Genomic DNA, 20,285 nt, shown 5'->3' with positions numbered 1-20,285 from the left:
ACCTCATAAATCATCTTTACAAAATATTAGCCAAATCAATAATATATTAGGCATCTAAATGAGTTCAAAAAAATTAACGAACATTTTGTTCTCTAAGAAACATTGAAATTTCATCATGATAATTAAATAAGCAAATGATTTTAGATTTAATTTAATTTTTGCAAAGATAATTTATGAATCGAGATTTTCAAAATAAATGGTTTGAATTGTCTTTGAATTGTCTGGGCCCCATCCCTATTTTTTCAAAAAAAAAATAAAAGAATCCCTTCCCTTAAAGGGCATGTATATGTATAAGTATTGTAGCCCTAAAAAAAAAGAAAAAAGAAACTTTAAAGAAAAACTCCCGGTACTGTTCATTTAGTCAATCCTGGTACTATTCACTTTACTCCTTATTTTGTCTTTAACGTTAAAATTCAAAAATTTCCAACTCTTTTCATTAGTTTTCTATAAATAAATAAATAAATAAAAAAGATACGATAATCTCCCAACTATAAAATTAGAAAACTACGTGCTTCCCCGTGAAAGAAAAAACCAAAGATCCCACACACCCAAAAAAAAAAAAAAAAAAAAAAAAAAAAAAAAAAAAAGAAAAAAAAAGGGATATGTTACTTCTCAATACGTTTGGGCCATTGAGAGGGGATGATTGGTTAGTCTCGAATCTATTTGCTAGACATCAAATAGCAGCATCTGGAAAACATCATACCAAAATAACACTGCAAAATTAGTTAAAACATCATCACAGTTAATATCTTACTAGTATATTAAGCTGCCTGACCAAATACACGCTGAATCAGTAGTACCGTGACCCGGTATCATAGACTCGGCCACCGGGATATGGACCTCTAGACTCAAACCCATGATCCCGAGAACCTCCAAGAAATCGAGCTCGCTCATTGTATGAATCATATTGATCAGTATTATAGCCTCGGCGTGCTTCGCCAACAGGAGCCGAGGCTGCAGGTCCACTGTACCCACGCTGATCAGAGGGGACCATGCTGCTGTTCGGGTAACGATCCATCACGGATTGCTGGTATTGATGCCGTCGGGCATTTGATTCCCTCTCAAGTAATTCATCTCTGAGTTTAGCATGCCGTGACCGAAGTGATGCTAGCTGTTCTTGGTATTGAGCATTGACAGCGCCAATTTTCTGAGAACCCATCACGATGCACTTACATGTAAGATATAAATAACAAAGACAAATGAACATCTATTATCTATCTACATGGAATAAAAGCATGAAATAAATCCTCGTCCTCAGTTAAAGATAGGATGTGAGAAAAAGGAAAGAACACGCAAAACATTGAAACCTTTTAGGTCGTATTCTATCCAAGGAAAAGAAATGTCATTGCCAGAAGTACATGTTATCCACACTTTGCAACCTCTAATAAGAACAGTTTTATGGTTTCGGAAGATGGTGGCCACAGCCATGTCCAGTTTTAGTGACTTGAGAAAACTAACTATAATCCGAAATACATCTGGTGAGTAGATGGAAAATATACTTTCACAAGGCATAAGTTTGATTCGTAGGGCATCAGAGAATACCTAACCATGTTCAAATATATCTAAACCCTGAGTTTGGGGCTCAAATGATGGCTTTTGAGTTTTCTCTATTTGGAAAAAAAGGACAAGAGAATTACTAAACATGAAAAGGAGAGTAATACCATCCATGAAGAACTTCTGCACAAATCTAAGTCCGAAGAAGTCTCAAGCACACATATCCAGACCCATCCAGGAAAACTGTATATGTGCTAGTTTCGCAATGATGTGTCATAAAGGTTTGCTCTCACATTCCAAATAGTAAAAAGACATTCAGGTTTCGCTACTTTTACTGCCCCGGAAGAATTTAATAGCAATGGTTCAGCAATCTATAATCGGCGTACAAATGTATGTATATGAAGTTCTGAATTTCCTTGTTTCTCCTTCCATTTGGACCAATTAATTCAACTTACATAGAAACAGTAACAGATCCCATAAAAAGCATTTGTTACTGTACTCAGTTTTAAATGGATTTGGAAAGGGGGGGAGTTAACTGGCAGTTCTATCTCTAGGACTTGCAGAAAAAAGATACCTGTTCTAAAACAGTGAAAATAAGCTTTGAAGCAAAAGATAGCCCTTACAGGTATCAAGGTTCCAGCTAGTGATTGTTACAGGATCAAGCACCGAAAATTACTATCCACTATGGCTCAATCTGTTACTTAAGCAACATTATTTCCTGACCTGATAACAACAAAGCTACACATTTATAATCCCAAAACTATTAATAAAGGAAGGAAAGGATTGGATGAGCATGAAGTCAAAAAATATACGTCAACTATAGGCATGTTAACCTCATAAAATTCGGGTAAAATTCTCATCTAGCCAAAAAATAAAAAATACAAATTAAATATAAAAAAAAACCTCACAGCAATCTATCAGTCGATCACCATACAGGCAGAAATAAGACAGAAACAATAAAATCAAAAGTTGAAGATAATAACAGAGACGATGAAATCTCTTTCACCTAATTTATGTCATAGTTTCACTAAAATTCTTTTTCATTTAATAATTGCCTTGATAAAGCTAATTCAATCTGCATTTACCCTTCATCTCTCCCACCACTTTAAATCAGGTTCAAAAAGGAATATCAAACGGTTTATCTGCTTGGCTGTTAGGGAGCACAAAGACGGGTATGGGACTGTGGTACGATATGATTCAATTTGGTGATTCGTGAAAACACAAAATTTCAATACATGGGGACGGCATGGATACGTTAATTATAAAAAATAAAATAAAATATATCATCTTGACCAACTGAATGATTCAAATCCAAAGCACATAACATAACAAAATATCAAATACCAACCCTAAAGATTAATTCTAATAGGGATTGGGTAACTTAACTTAGAGTGGCACAGGCTCAAACGTATTGCAGCCGTCTCACAGGCGATTCTGCGAGCACCAGCCGCGTATCGGAAGTAGTTGTTTCAGTAATTCGCGAATCAGTGGACAATCGAAAACATCCCCGTACGCGATTCGTCACCCTGGTTACGAATCGGTGCTTCATGGGGGGCCACACTTGCAATGCACAAGCCTAGCTTTGCTTGGGTTAGTCATGCCCATGATCGCTTGCTTGTGTTTGGGGCATATTATGGCAATTGAAACATCAGTTTCTTTTTATGTTTTATGACTCCTGAAATAGATTTTGAAATGGATAAAAAATATCTTTCCAAGGAATGACTAGGTGAATGTTCAAGTTGTGTTTAAAGATGAGTTCATAAGGTAAGCATACTAAGACGAGGCTAACTAATAGAACATGCACTTTTACTTTTCCTGATAAATTAAAAATATGTTTGTTTTCAGAGAAAAAAGGGGGGTTGGGAAATATACCACAAAAACCCAAATAAAGCAAATCGGGAATCCAAGGCATAAATATAAAAGAAAATTCACTTCCAGATATTAAATATAAACTAACCTCTCTATGCCTAGCATTTTCCACATTCTCCGCATCACTTTGTTCCTTGGCTAGATTTCTAATGTCATCAAGGAACTTCTTCTCAAGATCTTCAAAAGTCTGCGACGAAGGCTTGTCCTCATATACAAGGTCCATCTCCTCATTAAGAGGTTGAGATCGGGAATCGTTGTTGCTCTGTTTCTCCAAAGTATGTTTTGAATCAGTCCCTTGACCTTGGAAATAGGATCTTGATGTATCACCTCCTTGACCTGCAAGCCAAGCATGTGAACTAAGCATCAACCAGGAAAGTATAAGGCATATCATCACCTAGAGGCCCTCATCTGAGCACCTAATCCAGCTGCCTTCAGGTGGGAGTTTCTATATTATAACATTTGCAATTGACCGTAAAATGATAGGAATGTGACATCTAAAATATGACGCAGAGCCAAAGGAAGTGTAAATCAACCATTGTTTTACCATTGTTGAGTTCCAAAATTTCCTGGAATTATGTGTCTCAACCATAATTCTTCCTCAGTATTTACTAACATGTATTAATTTTAACTATTAAAAGCCATATCATCAATCCCAAACCCTCTCCCCAAACATCAGGATCAGTTTCATTATTTTCCTAAACTGAGGTACATATGTACTATTTATGTTTCTAACATGGCAACATTTATCTCTTATGTGCACTACCACAGATTAAACTATATGGTCAAATTAGCTGATTAAACAAATAGTTGAAGAGTTAGCTCAAGACAACACCTGAGAGCTTAAAGGACAAATCATGCAACCCAGGAATTAGATAGAATAAAACTAAGTTTGAATCTTGCTAAAGTCAAGGACGGAGTACATGAAGAGTTGTAAAAAAAGAGGCCTACGGAAATTTGATATGAGCAGAGCTGCTGCTGGCACAAACACCAAAAATAGGCCAACTGATGTAGCTATATTAGCTATTGAGGCCCATCGGAAAAAGCATTTAGCCGAAAAAAATGAGCTCTAACCCAAGAGCATTCTGGGAGAACAAGTTGCTCCAGGACAGATTGGAGAAGCAAAAGAGCCTGTAAGCAAAGATGACTAAGAAAAAGAGCAGCCAGTGACCAGGATCTCTTTGTCCATGTGTCCAGGATAGATACGGAGTGATGAAAGAGCCTCCAGGGACCGTTCAGAATGAATGGTGAAGGGGATGGGGTAACATTTGAGAGGATATAAAGGCCAAACTTTACCATAATTGATGTTACAGGATGGCTATAGGATCAACTAGTCACCCTCTCACAACATAAGTTTTCAACCCCTAACTCCAAGATGCTCAATGGGAAAATCGATTCCATGCAGCCTATTATCACTTTCCCAGAATAAAATGGAATTATTAGGAGAAGACGACACTCACTATTATCACGTGTTCCAATTCACTCTGTCAGGACCAACCCTTTCTAGTTTAGGCATATGCCTCCACAAACTATCCCTAGATTTACAAAGCTGCTCGAGCTGTCCATGATATCTTAGTACAGTCAGGAAAAGGAGGCAAACGAAGATCCTTACTTCCGTATTCATGATGAAGGTGGCAGAGGGAGAAAGGTGGCTACGTTCTCAATTCATTGGGATGCTTGAATAATCAATCGTCACTAAGAAATGAGAACTTATGTCTCACCGTAAGAAGAGTCCTCAAAGTAGAACTGTCATGAGGTGTTTGGGTATAGGGGCCAATCTAAAGATAGATGTGGACACTTTTTAACGGCACGGCACCCAGAAATAGGCAAAATGATGTAGCAGTATCAGTAAGACTATATGCTAATTTTCGTAACGGACACAGATTAGGAAAAAGAGTTTCTTCGGAGCAATCCGCCTTGAGGACCAGAGATATCCTGTAAAGGAAAGTCTATAACTATCTCTTATTAGGAACCAAGTTCAACAAGAAAACAGGGGACAAGTATCAAGAGATTCCTTTTCCTTGTCCAATAAGACTCAGGATCATAACAATTATGGTATGATTTCTTCATAACAGGAATAACTGAATTCTTGTAAAAAGAACCCTGCCTAGGCGCTTCTCCTTTCCTACCTTGAGCGTCACAGCATAGTTTACAGGTATTGCTGCATCAAATTCGTGAGAAGAGCGAGAGGTCTAGCCAAAGTCATCAAGTTTTTCAGTTAGCAAATAAAACAAAATGCATGTCACAACAAACCCATTAACCAACACAAAAACGTAACAAGATTTCGACATTTGAATTTGCAATTCATGTCACAACAAACCCAGCGTATATGTATATGTGAGAGAGAGAGAGAGAGAGAGAGAGAGAGAGAGAGAGAGAGTACTTACCTTCATTGTACATATGAGATGTGAGTGGATTTGACCCCATTGATCCATCTCTTTCCCATCTCCATTGGCCGTCTGATTTGGAAGTTGCAAATGGATTGTCCGTCTCTGGAGGTGGAGTGAAAGCTTCCATCCTTCCTTCGAAATCACTAGACGTGTGCTCCATCCTTTGACCGGACATATGATGCATCGGAGCACCGGCCGCATACGCATTCGCACCCGAATCACCATACTGTCCCTGTCCCCGTCCCCGTCCCTGCCCCTGCCTTCTCATCATCTCACCTCTCAAATTTCAAAACTGCACCAAACAAACAGAGTGCGAATTCAGATCAGTTATGGCAGCCTACTTCATTCAGCCATTTCATCAAACACATGGCGCGCAACGTCGTGTGTCTATGCATATATACATACATATATATATACACGCCAAACCATAAGCTGAATCGACTGGGCCTACTGGGTTGTTGTGGCCCAAAATCATGGAATAGGATCTATCCGTATCCTCTTTGTGAAAATCGGGATTCACTTTATCGTGTCCGTTCATTTGTCGTTCTGCAATCAGAAAATATTTTGAATTTTTTATTTAAAATTAAACACAAAAAGTACCTAATAAAAATTGACCACACGATATAAGATGAACGAAGATGATGAACTGATTCCTGAAATCCTCACAAAGAGGATCCAAAGAGGAGGGCGACAACGGTTTGTATCAGGTCCGGTTTAGTGGCTTTGGCTTTCTACCTCCATATTATTTTGCCATTCTTTCTAAAACAACAATCTTGGGGTTCATAGATTTGAGTTTAAGTCCCACAAAAAACTAAGAGAAGTGTTATTGACACTCCAAAAATCTTATTCTACACTCTTCACAAGTGTATTTTTCTTTCCAAATATAGAAAGTTTGGAGGTAGAATGAGATTTTTGGAGTGCCAATAACAGTTCCCTAAACTAATTATAATTTGGTATCATTATTTTATTAAGAATCAAACCTACAATGTTTCACATATGAGTAAAGATAGATTTTGGGGCCACTTGGTTCTCCAGTCTAAGTCATTGTTCACTTGTAAGTGAGAAATTTTACGTTCAATAGGAATGTCACGAATGGTGAGTTAGCAACCAATTTATTCCCCCACCCTATTAGTGTTAAAATATAGCTAAATAAATAAAAACATATTGATCTTGGCGTAGAGGAATTTGAGTAAACCTACACAACGACCAATATAATTTAGTGTCAAAGACAAATGGCATGAGACCGCTAGTGGCTTTGTTCATTGATTATTGTTTCGTCGATCATCTTGCGTTTACCAATGATAATGTTTTCTTTTATGTGAATCATATAGTTAAAATGTTCTCAATTGAATTTGATTTTCTACAAAAATACATGTAGTACTAATGGAATTCGACCCGATCCCTACAGGTGGCAAAACACCAAGACGCTTTATATACACATTTGGTTTTATGGTACATACCAATCAAGAACAATGCCTAAACCTAAGCACTAGGCATTGGGTACTTAACTAGCAGACTATGTTGCATAGACACAGATACAACGATAAAGCGACACGAAAAATCTCAAAAAACAAGGACACGGACATGGCAAATCTCAAATCAAAGACACAAGAGATTGCAACACATTTTTGAAGTTAAAACTGATGCAAGACAACTTTTGGTTCTGTTCATCCTCGATTGTCATCTTAAGATTGTAAGATCCCTGCACACATGAAACACCAATGTCTATGAAACATCTGAATAAAACGCACTACTAACAATACGTTCAAAGTACAATGATTAAGAAGAAAAGCTAATAAGAAAAAGAATTTGAATTTGAATCTTTTTAGCAACCCACTGCGTCGAATCAAAATCATAAGAGAAAGAAAACGATACTCTTTTATCTATCATGCTTGCTGAGCCGTAACGACCAAATTACTGCCACGTTTTTAACTCATGAACAACAACAACAACAACAACAAATCTTTATCCCTCTATGTGGGGTTGGTTATATGAATCCTAGAACATCATTGTGCTCAGTTTTGTGCCATATATTCCGTTAGATTCGAGTAGTCCAAGTTTTTTCTTAGAGTCTTTTTCAAAGTCTTCTTGGGTCTTTCTCTGCTACTTTGGCCCTGAGCCTCTGACTCGTAATTGCATCTTCTATCTAGAGTGTACGTAGATCTTTGTTTCACATGTTAAAACCACCTTAATCGAGTTTCTCTCATCTTATCCTTCAATCTCGGCTACTTCTGATTTACCTTGGATATCCTCATTCCTAATCTTGTCTTTTCTCGTGTGTCCATACATCCAACGAAGCATTCTCATAGTCCATAACTCCTAAACGAAAAGGGAAAAGTCAACATTGGATGCTCCAGTTTCTTGATTCTTTTGGGTTTTTTTTTTTTTTTGGATGTGTTTGGTCCTGTCTATTCATACATTTTCTTTTTCCTGTTTGGTTTTTTTTCTTTCTCTCGAATCTTTCTTAGGCGGAATTCTGTTTCCTATATCTTTATCAATTTTCACATTTTCTTCGTAAAATTGTTATATTTCCTTCTTTCTATGGGGCTAGATGATCTTAGTTATCAGAAGAAAATTCAACACTAAGAATCAAATTATTATCACATGCACACCACGTGACTCTCCTTTAAGGACAAAAGCGTCACTTCGCTAGACCTTCATACAAAAAAGCTATAGAATCATACAGATTTGCATAGGTTGACATTTTAGGAAACTAAGGCTTTCAATTATTTTAAAAAATGAAGTGACCGAACTACCCTCACATGTTGTGAACGTGCTTCCATTTAACAGAAATTTGGATGGAATGAATGAAAAACTAATAGGGGGAAATTGGCCAAAAAAATTAGTTTGAGTCCTTAATTTTTCAATTGAAAAATTTAGGGGGGGGGGGGAAATAGAAAACTAAATGAAAGTTTAGGGGGGAAATCGAAAGCTAAGTGAAAGTTCAGCAATTTACTCTAGCTATGTAAACACAAAAATCAATCAAACATTATTAACTGGCACAAGTTGTTTAAGAGACCAATCCATATTTGCAGCTAAGGAAATCAAAACACATACCGTATTCATCTTTGCTACCAGAGAAAAGGTTTCTTGGTAATCTACACCATATGTTTGAGTATACCCCTTAGCCATTAACCTTGCTTTATACCTATCCACTGATCCATCAGCCTTGTACTTGATCGTAAACACCCAACGACAGCCAACAAGTTTCTTCCTTTTTGGTAACTGCATTATCTCCCAGGTTTTATTCTTCTGCAATACTGATATTTCTTCATTCATCACTTGTGTCTACTTAGGGTCTCTAGGGGCTTCTTCTACCTAAGTTGGAATTTTGATTGATTCCAAATGATTTATCAGCGCCCTATGTTCTGGTGAACAACGTTCACATGATACATAATTAGCAATCATATACTTGACATTCATTTCCGAAGAAAACCTGTCAAGTGGCATACCACGATTTTGTCTTGCTGACAATTTATAAGTACTTACACCAATATCAGAATTAGTTGTACTATCATTTAAAATACTTACCTCTTGGATATTCAGAGGAGATGGAACGGGCACTGCAGGATCAAAGAGAGATGGGGTACTACAAACATACTAGGCATTTCGACAGACTCTTGTTGAACTGGGGTGTATTGTTCAGTGGGATCCTGCAGAACTAGACTGTTTTCTTTGATTGCAGCCTACCGAACTGGGTTACCTAGTTCGATGGGAGTTTGCTGAACTAGGCTATTAGGTTTGGTAAGCTCTGGCTATTAGGTTCGGTAAACTCCTGCAGAGCTGACTTCCACAACTTATCTTTCTCCCCCTGATCTCCCCTTGGTGATCTGAATTGGATACAGATGAAGTATAAAAATATTCAGACTCCGAGAAATTCACATCCATGGTTACAAACGTACGTTGACTAGCAGGATGATAACACTTGAATCCCTAATGCAGAGAAAATCCAAGAAAGACACAATGGTATGCACATGGATCAAGTTTACTATGATGAGCTTTCTGAATATGAACATAAACCACGTAACCAAAGATCCGAGAAGACGAAGAATTTGTAGAAACCACTGGAACAAGTTGAGTAAGCTCTTGAAGTGGTGTTCGAAAATTTTAGACCCAAGACGGCATACGATTCATAACATAAACTGCATGTACAACCGCTTTAGGCCATAAACGTTTGGGAACAGATGCACCAATAAGCAAAGTGCGAGCTGTCTCCAGGATATGACGACTTTTCCTTTCCGCCACCTCATTTTGTTATGGAGAATGCGGATAGGTAATTTCATGAACAATTCCACGATCTTTTAGAAATTAGGATAACTCAGAATTTACATACTCTCCACCATTGTTAGAATGCAAAACTTTAATATAAGAGGAATATTGAGTTTTAACCATCTAAAGAAACAGATGAAACACATTACATACCTCATTTCTATTTTTCAACACATACAACCACGTCATACAGGTGCAGTCATCCACGAAGTAACAAACCACTTAATTCCCCTAATAGGGAAGGCCCTCGCACATTAGAGTGTACTAGCGCAAACGGAGATGACCTTCTATTCATACTTGGGAATTAAGCATGATGACTTTTGGCTAAAATACATACTTCACACTTCAATTCTGAGTCTTCGATACCACTGAACAAATCAGGTAACATATACTTCAAATAACCAAATGTTGCATGCCCCAAACGACAATGCAACAAATACCTTCTGTATATTACTAGTACGCTAAGTATGAACCAAATTAGCTCTTCTAGGAACCACATCATCCACATAATATAGCCCATCTCTCTTAGTGTCATGCCTAATGATCTATTTTGTCTGAATATCCTGAACCAAGCAAAATAAAGGACACATTAATACAACACAATCTGATTGTTCAGTGACTTTTGGTACAGACAATAAGTGATGGGACAATGATGGAACCAATAAACAATTATATAAGGGGAGAGAGGGTGTAAGACAAATTGTTCCCTCTCTAACAACAGGAGCAGTAATACCATTGGCAGTTGCCACACACTTTCTATGAGGATAAGTCATAAATTGAGACAAAGTTTTATCATACATCATATAATCCGTTGCACTGAAATCCAAAATCTAGCCTGTATTTGCTATTGTACTAACACACAACTACACAAGAAGGAAATCACACGAGGCCTACTTTCAGGCGAATATCTTACACAACATTGCAATTGCTTAAGCACAACAATTGCACTCGGTAAAAAATTTATTTTTTGACACAACAACATGGCGCGGCTAATAGCAAGGCAAAAGACAACAACAGTTGGCATGGCAGTTAGATTTTTCCCTGAATAAAAGGACTTTAAAACCTTTTTTGTTTCTTGTTTTGACCAACAACAACAACCAAGACCATGAAGACCACGACCCCTTATTTCAGACCAAGACAAAAAGAATACCTTGCAATGAAAGACAGTGGCACATAAACCAATATGCTGGAACTTGCAGCAATTACACACGGCACTTGTTTCACATAATAACTTAGCAGTAACACTGATTACAGTGCTGGGCTTGTTACAGCCATAGCGACATGAAGATTATTTAGGATTTGTGTAACGCCCCGGCCTTGAATTTTTTTTTCGTGGATTGATTTTTTTGATAGGCCCAATTTCAACTCGTAGTTAATTTATTTTCATTAGTCACATTCCTCTAAGTCAATAATTTAGATTCTTACAAGCTATCCATATTTTCTTAAATGTCAAAACATAACATCAAATTAACAATTGAAATCACTATCATTAGTAACATTCTCCAAATAATTTCCTCCATCCCACGTGTAATTCATAAACATTAATCATTTACCAAAACATAAATTTCACTTCCAATTTAGAACCCTTTCCTTCTCTTAGGTCAAAATTCAATCTAAATATTAATTCTTGATTATTTAATCTCACTTATTTTATGACTGCATCTAACGTCTCGTTAGACTGCCTACGTACCCTAAACAGGGATCAAGCCATTTGTAGTTCGCATTTTAATCTATTCTCCACTTCCAAAAATGTTCTAGTTTATGTCACATTCAACCTTAGCTTCCAAAATCGAAACGCATCAAATGGTTACCAAACATGAATTCAAAATATCTAAATTTGCATGAAAAAGGCAGCATCGGCCCACTGGCCACGCGCCGCCCTAACTTGCCGGAAAATTTCACTATTTCCAAAAATTCTCAAAAATTACAGAAATGAAGATCTCAAAGAATAGATCAAAATTTATACCTATGGCCAAGTCTAGTTTGTCCGGGAAACCCCTCAAATTGGCCACGAACTGTCGGAACCTTTGTTTTTAAGTGTTCTTGATTTGACTCCTCTAGTGCTCCGCCACCCCAACCAATGGCTGGGCTTTGTTCATAAGGTTGAGGTATGACTATGGGTGGTGTTTATGGGTGGAGTTAGCTTCAGATCATGGTGAATTTGAAGCCAACCCGTGCACCCCTCCTCATGGTTTCTCTCGCAATCCTCCAAATTTTATTACATTTTCGGACTAAAATGGGAGAGGGATCAATTGACCTTGAGGGAAGGGTCATTTTGACACCAACCTCGCCGTCAATAGTGGCCGGAGTTGGGAGTTAAGTCCGGGTCGGGTCACGATTTCACGGGTACCCGTTTCCCCCCGTATTTTCTACTTTTCCTTCTCTCCCGTGCCCTCCTTTCCTTCCTTCCCCATTGGTCCCAGTCCCTCCTTTTTCTCTTCTTCCCTTTCAATCATAGCCACACACGTGGCACTCCCATTGCTCCAGATTTTCTGGAGCCTTCCTTCTTAATGCTAAAATGACTATTTCGTCCTCAAATTCTATTGTTAATAACTTCTTTGTTATAAATTCATTTCGCGAACGGTTTGCGCCCATGCGTTCGTGAGATCGAGCTCTATTTTAAAATATAAATTGTGACCTCGAATGGTCTACATATTTTAAATAATTAACTTCCAAACTTCAAACGTCGTAACCAGTTTAATTTAGAATTGATTTCAAAGAAATTAATATAATTTCTTGAAAAACAACATAAAATCTCAATAATACAATTACGTGAATTATAATAATTTCCCAATTCTATCTTCATAACCGTAAATTGATTTATTTTCGATTTTCTCCACATATTCATAATTATGAATATATTTCATATATTTAAGTATTCAGGGTATTACAATTTGGATCGAAACCTAGCTCTGATACCAAGAAGAAATACATCAGAATACTTCGTTACATTATTCATCATTATGGGTTTACAAATATATAGACACACATACCTTATTGTACAAGGAAGGTAATTGCAAAAGATAAGGAAACTAAATCCTAAAGATTACATATCCTAATCCTACCTAAAATAAGACTCCAATAACATTTACAATTAAGACTCAAATCAATAAATCAACAACTTACATGTAGAGTGGTCCCAGGTAAAGTTTGGGTGTGAGAAAGTAGAAAGCTGTATGTTGAAACCGAGTAGGACAACTTTTCACAAAAATCTCAAGTTTCTGTATGCACACGCACCCCAAAATAGTAAACCTTGATCACCACTTTCCCACCGAAGATTGCTTGACATGCAGCAGGCATAATTATCTAAAAGAAAAAAAAGATGATAGATGTGGCCCATGGATGTATGCAAAAAAAGAGATGCTTAAATACATGTATTAATACAATGGTTTATATAATTATAGAGCACCAATACATAAATTGTCCCTTAAGTCTGTCCTAATATTATGTCATTAATTGGGAGTTTTAACAAAATACTTTTGGGACTATTCACTTTTTATGAAAAACCACATTTTTACCCTTCCCTAATACTATTCACTACACATTTATTTGTCATTTTTCATTGAAACTAGAGTTTTTTTTTTTTTTTTTTTTTTTTTTTAACTTTTCGTTAGTTTTCCTTTAATTTAAGCAAATTGGTAATTTTCCCTCAAATATGTCCTAATGCTTTATGGCACGGAATGTTGGGTGGTGAAGCATCAACACGTACACAAAATGAATGTAGCGGAGATGAGAATACTTCGTTGGGTGTGTGGGCACATGAGAAAGGACAAGATTAGGAATGAGGATATCCGGGATAAATTGGAAGTAGCCGAAATTGACATGTGAAACGAAGAATTATAGACGCTCCAATTAGAAGATGTGATTACAAGATAGAGGCTCAAGGCCAAAGCGGCAGAAGAATACCTAAGAAGATTTGGAAAGAGACTCTAAGAGTACACTTGGACTACTTGGAATTTACGGAAGACATGACACAAAATCGAGCACAATGACGTTCTAGGATTCATTTAGCAACCCTACCTAGTGGGATAAGGCTTTGTTGTTGTTATTGATAATTACAAACAACCAATTGTCTTAAATCAAGAAACTAGCTGATTAAAAGCATACGCTCGCATCAACATGGAACGGTTGTCTTTAATCAACTAGATAGAGAACGGATATCCACATTTGGCTTGGAGACAAGTGGAAGAGCTTCAAAATCGATAGCTGAGTTTAAATGCATGTCCTTAGTTCTTAACATGAGTTAATCAATTTGAAGAGACAAGTGTTGGCCTTTAATTAATATACTTGGTTTCCAAACAAACATGGATCCCTGACCCTGTTGTCTAAATGGAGAACAGAAAACCATAAGCGAAATAATGCGCACTGGAAAGCTAGCAAACAAGGACGGCTATCCATTATCTAGCAACGAATTTATACTACACTACATTGAGCAGATTTAGCAAAACAAAAAACCAATAAATTGGTTCATCGGGCTCTTTATCCAAAGGAATCTCCATTTGTGGTTAAAAATGGAGACTAGTTGTAGGGCTTACTCTACGTTGAACTTCAACTATTAGAACTACCTATTTTGTAAGTCTCAATTCATAGATCATTCTTGCAAAAATTCAAATTAATCCAAAACTATTTGCCTATTTAATTATCACGATAAGATTTTAATATTTCTTAGAGAACAAGGTGTTCGTCAATTTCTTTGTACTCGATTAGATGCCTCAAATATTTCAGATTGTTAAAGTTCGATGTGGTATGGGTCCCACAATTAATCCATATTTTTATAAAATAAATAAAGTTCCCTTCCCTTAAAAAGGCTTCCATTGGTTAATATACCTGTTGTGGCAGAGATGCTAAAAGTCACTCGCTTGCCTCTCACCACTAAGCCAGGCAATATCTCCACTCCTTAGACCTTCACAACATACTCATCTTTCTGACCTAAAATTTGATAGAAATTATTATTTAAAAACTAAAATAATGATAGTATTGTCTGAAAATAACCAAAAACAACTAAATTAGCATCAATACCAATAACGAATAGTTACTCAAATTGATGCAGGAATTGAATTATAAAGAAAAGTTTATTGGAAAATTTCATAGCAAAAGTATTGATTATTTAAAACAAAATAGATAAGTAACTTGTTCAAGGTACGAATTTATAAAATCAAGTAGACGACGCTTTAGCACAGTGAATGAGGAGAGCAATCTTTTAACCCACTATTACTTAAGATATACTCAATAAAAAATAAAGGAAATTTTAAAAATAACTAAAATTTAGACCTTATATAGAATTAGAGAACTATTGGACCCATCCTATTGTCTTATTTTCCCCTCACGTTATAATCTCACCGGCCACAGAAAGTTAAAATATTGAAGTATTATTTTCTCACTGACAATTATTGCTAAACTTGTTAAAATGACTGAATATTGTAAAGGCTGTGAAAATGGCAGATTGAATGATTTCGTATATCTCATTGACAAAGTATATTGTACATTATATACAACACTAAGTCAACTAATCAACCCTACATTAATGGCTAGGAAATAGTGATCCATATTTAGTGGGATTTGACTCAAACCTGTTTAGGTAAATATAATACAAGATATTTACATATAAGACCGTATAATATTTCCTAAAACTCCCCCTCAAGTTGGAAAGTGAATATTATGAAGTCCCAACTTGTCGCGTAGTGTCACAAATTGATCATTCCCCAAGGCCTTAGTAAATAAATCTGCTAATTGGAAACGTGTAGGAACATGTGAAGGACTAATCATGTGACAATCAATTTCAATATGCCTCGTTCGCTCATGAAAAACGGGATTAGCAACAATATACAAGGCGGCTTGATTGTCGCAAAATAATGGTGTGGGAGCCTTTTGCAGAACCTTTAAATCTTGAAATATATAGCGTAACCAAGTCAACTCTAAACATGTGTTTGTCATAGCTCGATATTGGGCTTCTGCAGATGATTGAGAAACATTGTATTTTTTCTTGGATTTCCATGAGATGAGAGAATTTCCAAGAAAAACACAATACCCTGTAACTGACCTTCTTGTGGCATGACAACCTCCTCAATCGAAATCACAAAAGGCTTTTAACTCAAGATTATTGGAGGCAGGGAATAACAAACCTTGACCAGGAGTACCTTTGATGTACCTGAGAATTTGTAAAGATGCATCCCAATGAGGTTTGCAAGGCTCATGTATAAATTGACTCAATGTGTGAACTGAAAAGACTATGTAAGGCCTGGTGACAGTAAGGTAAATCAATCGTCCGACTAGTCTTCTGTACTTGGTGGGATTATCTCCCCGTAGCCAAGTCTTGCAAGACACAAAATGTGGGAAACAAAATGGCACAACAGTTTAAAGAATCAGTGATTTGGCTAGCAGACATTTTTCTAAGCAAAGTTTTAACAAGGCAACTGATGTTGATATGTGTGCATCCAAGCAGATAGTGTTGTAAAAGTCGTGGGAATGAATGCCTAGATGTTTTAGCCAAAGATGAAAAATGAGGAAGACTTAAGAATAGTAGCATTGTCGCTGTTGTATGATGATTTTCAAAATGCACTCATTTCACTTTTATGATTCTTTAGGGATATGACTCTATATAAGGAGCATTTCGTGTATGATCATAACACACATAAAAGAAAACAGTGAAAGCAATAATACTAATATCCCATCCTTCCTCTCTTTACCTGCAATCCTTTTGTGTTATAGTTATAAAAATAAAACAATGTGATACATTGCACCCGTTTCGCTCCTATCTCTAATAAAGGTTATCTCTCTCACTTTTGCCTATTTATAACAGTGGATGATTTATATATAGCCTTGTATAACCTTTTTGTTTCTTGATATGCCAAATATATCTCAACATGATGCAATATATATATACACACACACGAGCCCTTTAACAAGAGGGATCCCTATTTTTCTAAAAAAAAAATAGGGACACCCTCTTGACTGTTAGATTGGCTTTAATGAAATTGTGTGATTGAGATTAAATCACATGCCATACAATTTCATTAAAGTCAAATCTAATGGTCAAGAGGGTGTCCCTATTTTAAAAAAAAAAATATATATATGGGGATCCCTCTTGTTAAAGGATTTCTATATATATACATATATATATATATATATATATATATATATATTTCTGACGTGTGATGCAATGTATATAGGAGCTGGTTGGGTTCATGAGGTAGTGAATGTTTCCTCCCGCTTGTCAATTAATCTTTGGACTTGTAAATAGTGGGTGTTCTATTCAATGAAAAAGTAAATAAAACTACTTCTGGACTAATTCTTTGGCAATCATTGAGTTGGGGCACACTATAAAGTAAACCTCAACTACGTAGCACATTAGCTTCTTCCATCCATTCGATTTACTATGTTCTTCAATTTGTTTAGAGAAGAAACAAGAGACAAGAAAACTTCTTTGATTACAATTAAAAAGGAACAATCATAAATGGACCAAGATCAAATTTCAGGTCATTTCTTGGTGAAAGAACAAAGAATATATGCATGGTTGCATGGTGGCATGCAATTAATCTCACTTATCTTATATTTGTTGCTGGTCACTTTGGTGTCCCTAAATTACTGTGTAATATAATTTTGGCACCGTAAAATTGAGGTAAAGATGCTCAAGAAACTACTTATAAATGTTTTTTTATTTTTACTATTTTACTTGTGGCTAAAATTGATAGATCAGAGATCAATGCAGTGCGCAAAGATGTTCTTAACATTTTGATATCATTGTGTGCCTTCTTTTTTAGGCTGCATATCATTCTGTGCTTTGATTAATTGCATTCTTTTGAGATTGACTCTAAAGTGAAATGAACAATACGAAAATGGAAGAATGCGTACTCTTTTTCTGGGAAAGAAGATGTTAATGCGCTCTACGGAAGTAAGAAGTTCAAGAAGTTCGCGACTGCTTATCCCGGCAACAATAATGTTCCGTACCAGCTTCTTCTACCTATACCGTAGTTGAAGCACCTAAAGGAGAATTTGACATGCGTTTGGTTGATCTGGTTTTTCTACAGAATAGTTAATGTAAAGAGTAAATTGATATATGCATCTTAACCTTCATTTTTTTTTTTTTTTTTTTTTTTTTTTTTTGGCGTTTGCTTAAGAGAATCGAAAAGAGCTTTTTTCATTGCGAGTCTGGCTCTTTTTCTTGACATGGTGAGGTGTGGCTGAAGCTTCTTTTGAGAGAGGTGGTGGAGTGTGTAGTAACATTTGGGCGGCTGCGTCATTCTTTTCATGTTCAGCCACTGTTGATGACATCTGTTTTGGTCTTCAGGAGCGTTTTGTGCAGCATTTCTATCTAAATTTTGAGATTTTTACGCAATTTGTTCATTAGCAATTGTAGATTCTAGTATTTGGGTTTAGGACCAGTGTTGGAATTCGATCACCTCAGTCTGCACCAATCCCCCATAGTTACAACGTATTTCTTGTTTCTCTTCGCTTGTAACTAGCTCTTAGAAGTTAGTAAGAATTATGAGGCAATGCCTTGGATTTTGACTCTTCCTAATGTAACCTTGATGTCTTAGCTAGTGGAAAAAGGGAAATTGAATTCGATTTGTGTTCCAATTACATGTGTTTAAATAAATTTTTATTAGACATCTCTTACGTTCTCAGCTTCAGGCCAAATATTATTTATGAAGCGTTTTCCTTACAAGGATATAAAGAGAGCAACAGATGACATACTTCTCTCAGCATTTATACTGATATGGTGAAGCTCATTTCACAAACTGTGCATTTTCCAGGGATGTTGAAGTCTTGGTTCCTTTTGAGTGAGCTCAAGATTTTTTGTCCATCACCCCATTGACGATGGTGCTAATTTGCGTATTAGTTATTTCTTGAACTGTTAAATTTGCTGTGGTTTTTACATTCTTGCTAATTTCCTGAATTCTACATGTAACGTGAAACTAGAAGATGAACCCTCAAGGAAATACATTGACAATCCTTCGAAATTGGTTTTCTAGGATTGACAATAGAACTAGTCATGTGACCATTCTGTCCACAGTTGCTGCAATGTATGAATAACTCGTATATCTTTGCTGTATGTTGAAATTACCTGGTGCAATGTATGAATAAGTTGTACATCTTAGAACTCCCTTGAATTGGAGGACATGGCTACAAGTCGTTGGTGGGGTGGCTGCATTGGTATTTTACATCTTAACGCAACAAAATTTTGCTGCTTAACTTGATTTCATGCATCAAGTCACCATAAGATTGTAGCAGTATCATTATCCACGTCTAAAGCAGGATACTAATCCACTGATTCTTATATCTCAACGAATCCAAGAAATTTGTAAAGTTCTTTGGTTCTTATAACTCAAGTAGCATCACGCTGGATGAAAACTTTAACGCAAAGGTGAGGGCTCCGTTTCATTTGGATCCACAAGGTGTAAGAAGGCTACTACTATCATCCTTGTCAACTTCATATGATCTTCCCTTCTGATCACAGCTTTCAGACGTCAGGGTTCAAAGTTCTGTGACTCGAAAGGTTGACTCTCTTCACCCTCTCCCTCGTAAATACTTAATGCAGTCCTCATTTCCTTCCCCTTTCGTGCAGATTGCATGGGTCAGGAATGCGGAAACATTATGTTCCAGCTTGGGGTTCGGATCCTGGAGCTTATCACAGGTCGATCATCACAAAACAGGGGAGCAGATCTAGTTCATTGGATCCAAGAGTCGCGCTTCTGTAGTTCTATTCAGCGACTACTTCGGTATCTCCATAAAAAGATTGAAATTCAACGACTAGTATTGTACTGAATTATTATCATTTCATACGAAAAGTTTCATATTTTATGAAACCAAACTTTGATTGTTTCTTGGAGAGTTTGTACTCCCCATTCCAAACATTTGGTTCAGTTTGCTCTGCAGGCTGATATTTCTGCCTTCTGCCTTGTGGATGAATGAAAATATAATTTGTTTTGAAATATAGTCCCGATCATCATTTGACATCAAATATTGAGATTAAAACATCGAACCAAGATTCTGATCCATGACGACCATTGATATTAAATCAAAGGATAGGTAATCATGCATTAGAAAATTTCTGATCCATGACGACCCAAGATTCTGTTCAGAAGAAGAAAATTCACAAAGAGAAATGGTCTTAGAAACTAGCCAGTTACTTGAAAAAGCTAATTTTCCCAAACACATACAAGTGCAGAAGAAAGATACTGCCTCAAATAAATCAGATTCAGATACGAACGCCAAATGACGATAAACACGTTGCTCTCAAAGATCTAAAAGAAGTTGCTGTATAAA

The 20,285-nt window shown here is 36.5% G+C and overlaps 1 protein-coding gene across 1 annotated transcript; it reads right to left on the bottom strand.

Moving 5' to 3' along the window:
- Positions 1–678: 678 nt before the first annotated feature.
- LOC137743391 (uncharacterized) lies at positions 679–6,207 on the bottom strand. Its single transcript, XM_068483273.2, has 3 exons — positions 5,748–6,207; positions 3,452–3,699; positions 679–1,147 (listed from the first exon to the last, which is right to left on the bottom strand). The coding sequence occupies exons 1-3, from the start codon at positions 6,019–6,021 to the stop codon at positions 791–793; spliced, it is 879 nt and encodes a 292-aa protein (XP_068339374.2). The 5' UTR covers positions 6,022–6,207; the 3' UTR covers positions 679–790.
- Between the last annotated feature and the right edge of the window lie 14,078 nt (positions 6,208–20,285).

This window comes from Pyrus communis, chromosome 11 (genome assembly GCF_041283825.1).
Source record: "Pyrus communis isolate YQ-2024b chromosome 11, ASM4128382v1, whole genome shotgun sequence".
Taxonomy (NCBI): domain Eukaryota; kingdom Viridiplantae; phylum Streptophyta; class Magnoliopsida; order Rosales; family Rosaceae; genus Pyrus; species Pyrus communis.
This window is presented reverse-complemented; position numbering and strand designations above follow the sequence as displayed.

Bases quoted from the DNA above. Each gene is read 5' to 3' on its own strand.
- LOC137743391 (XM_068483273.2), bottom strand. From the start codon at position 6,021: ATGATGAGAAGGCAGGGGCAGGGACGGGGACGGGGACAGGGACAGTAT. The intron at 3,700-5,747 runs GTAAGTACTCTC...CTTGGCTTGCAG, and splicing joins ATCTCATATGTACAATGAAG to GTCAAGGAGGTGATACATCA. The intron at 1,148-3,451 runs GTTAGTTTATAT...ATGGGTTCTCAG, and splicing joins AAAATGCTAGGCATAGAGAG to AAAATTGGCGCTGTCAATGC.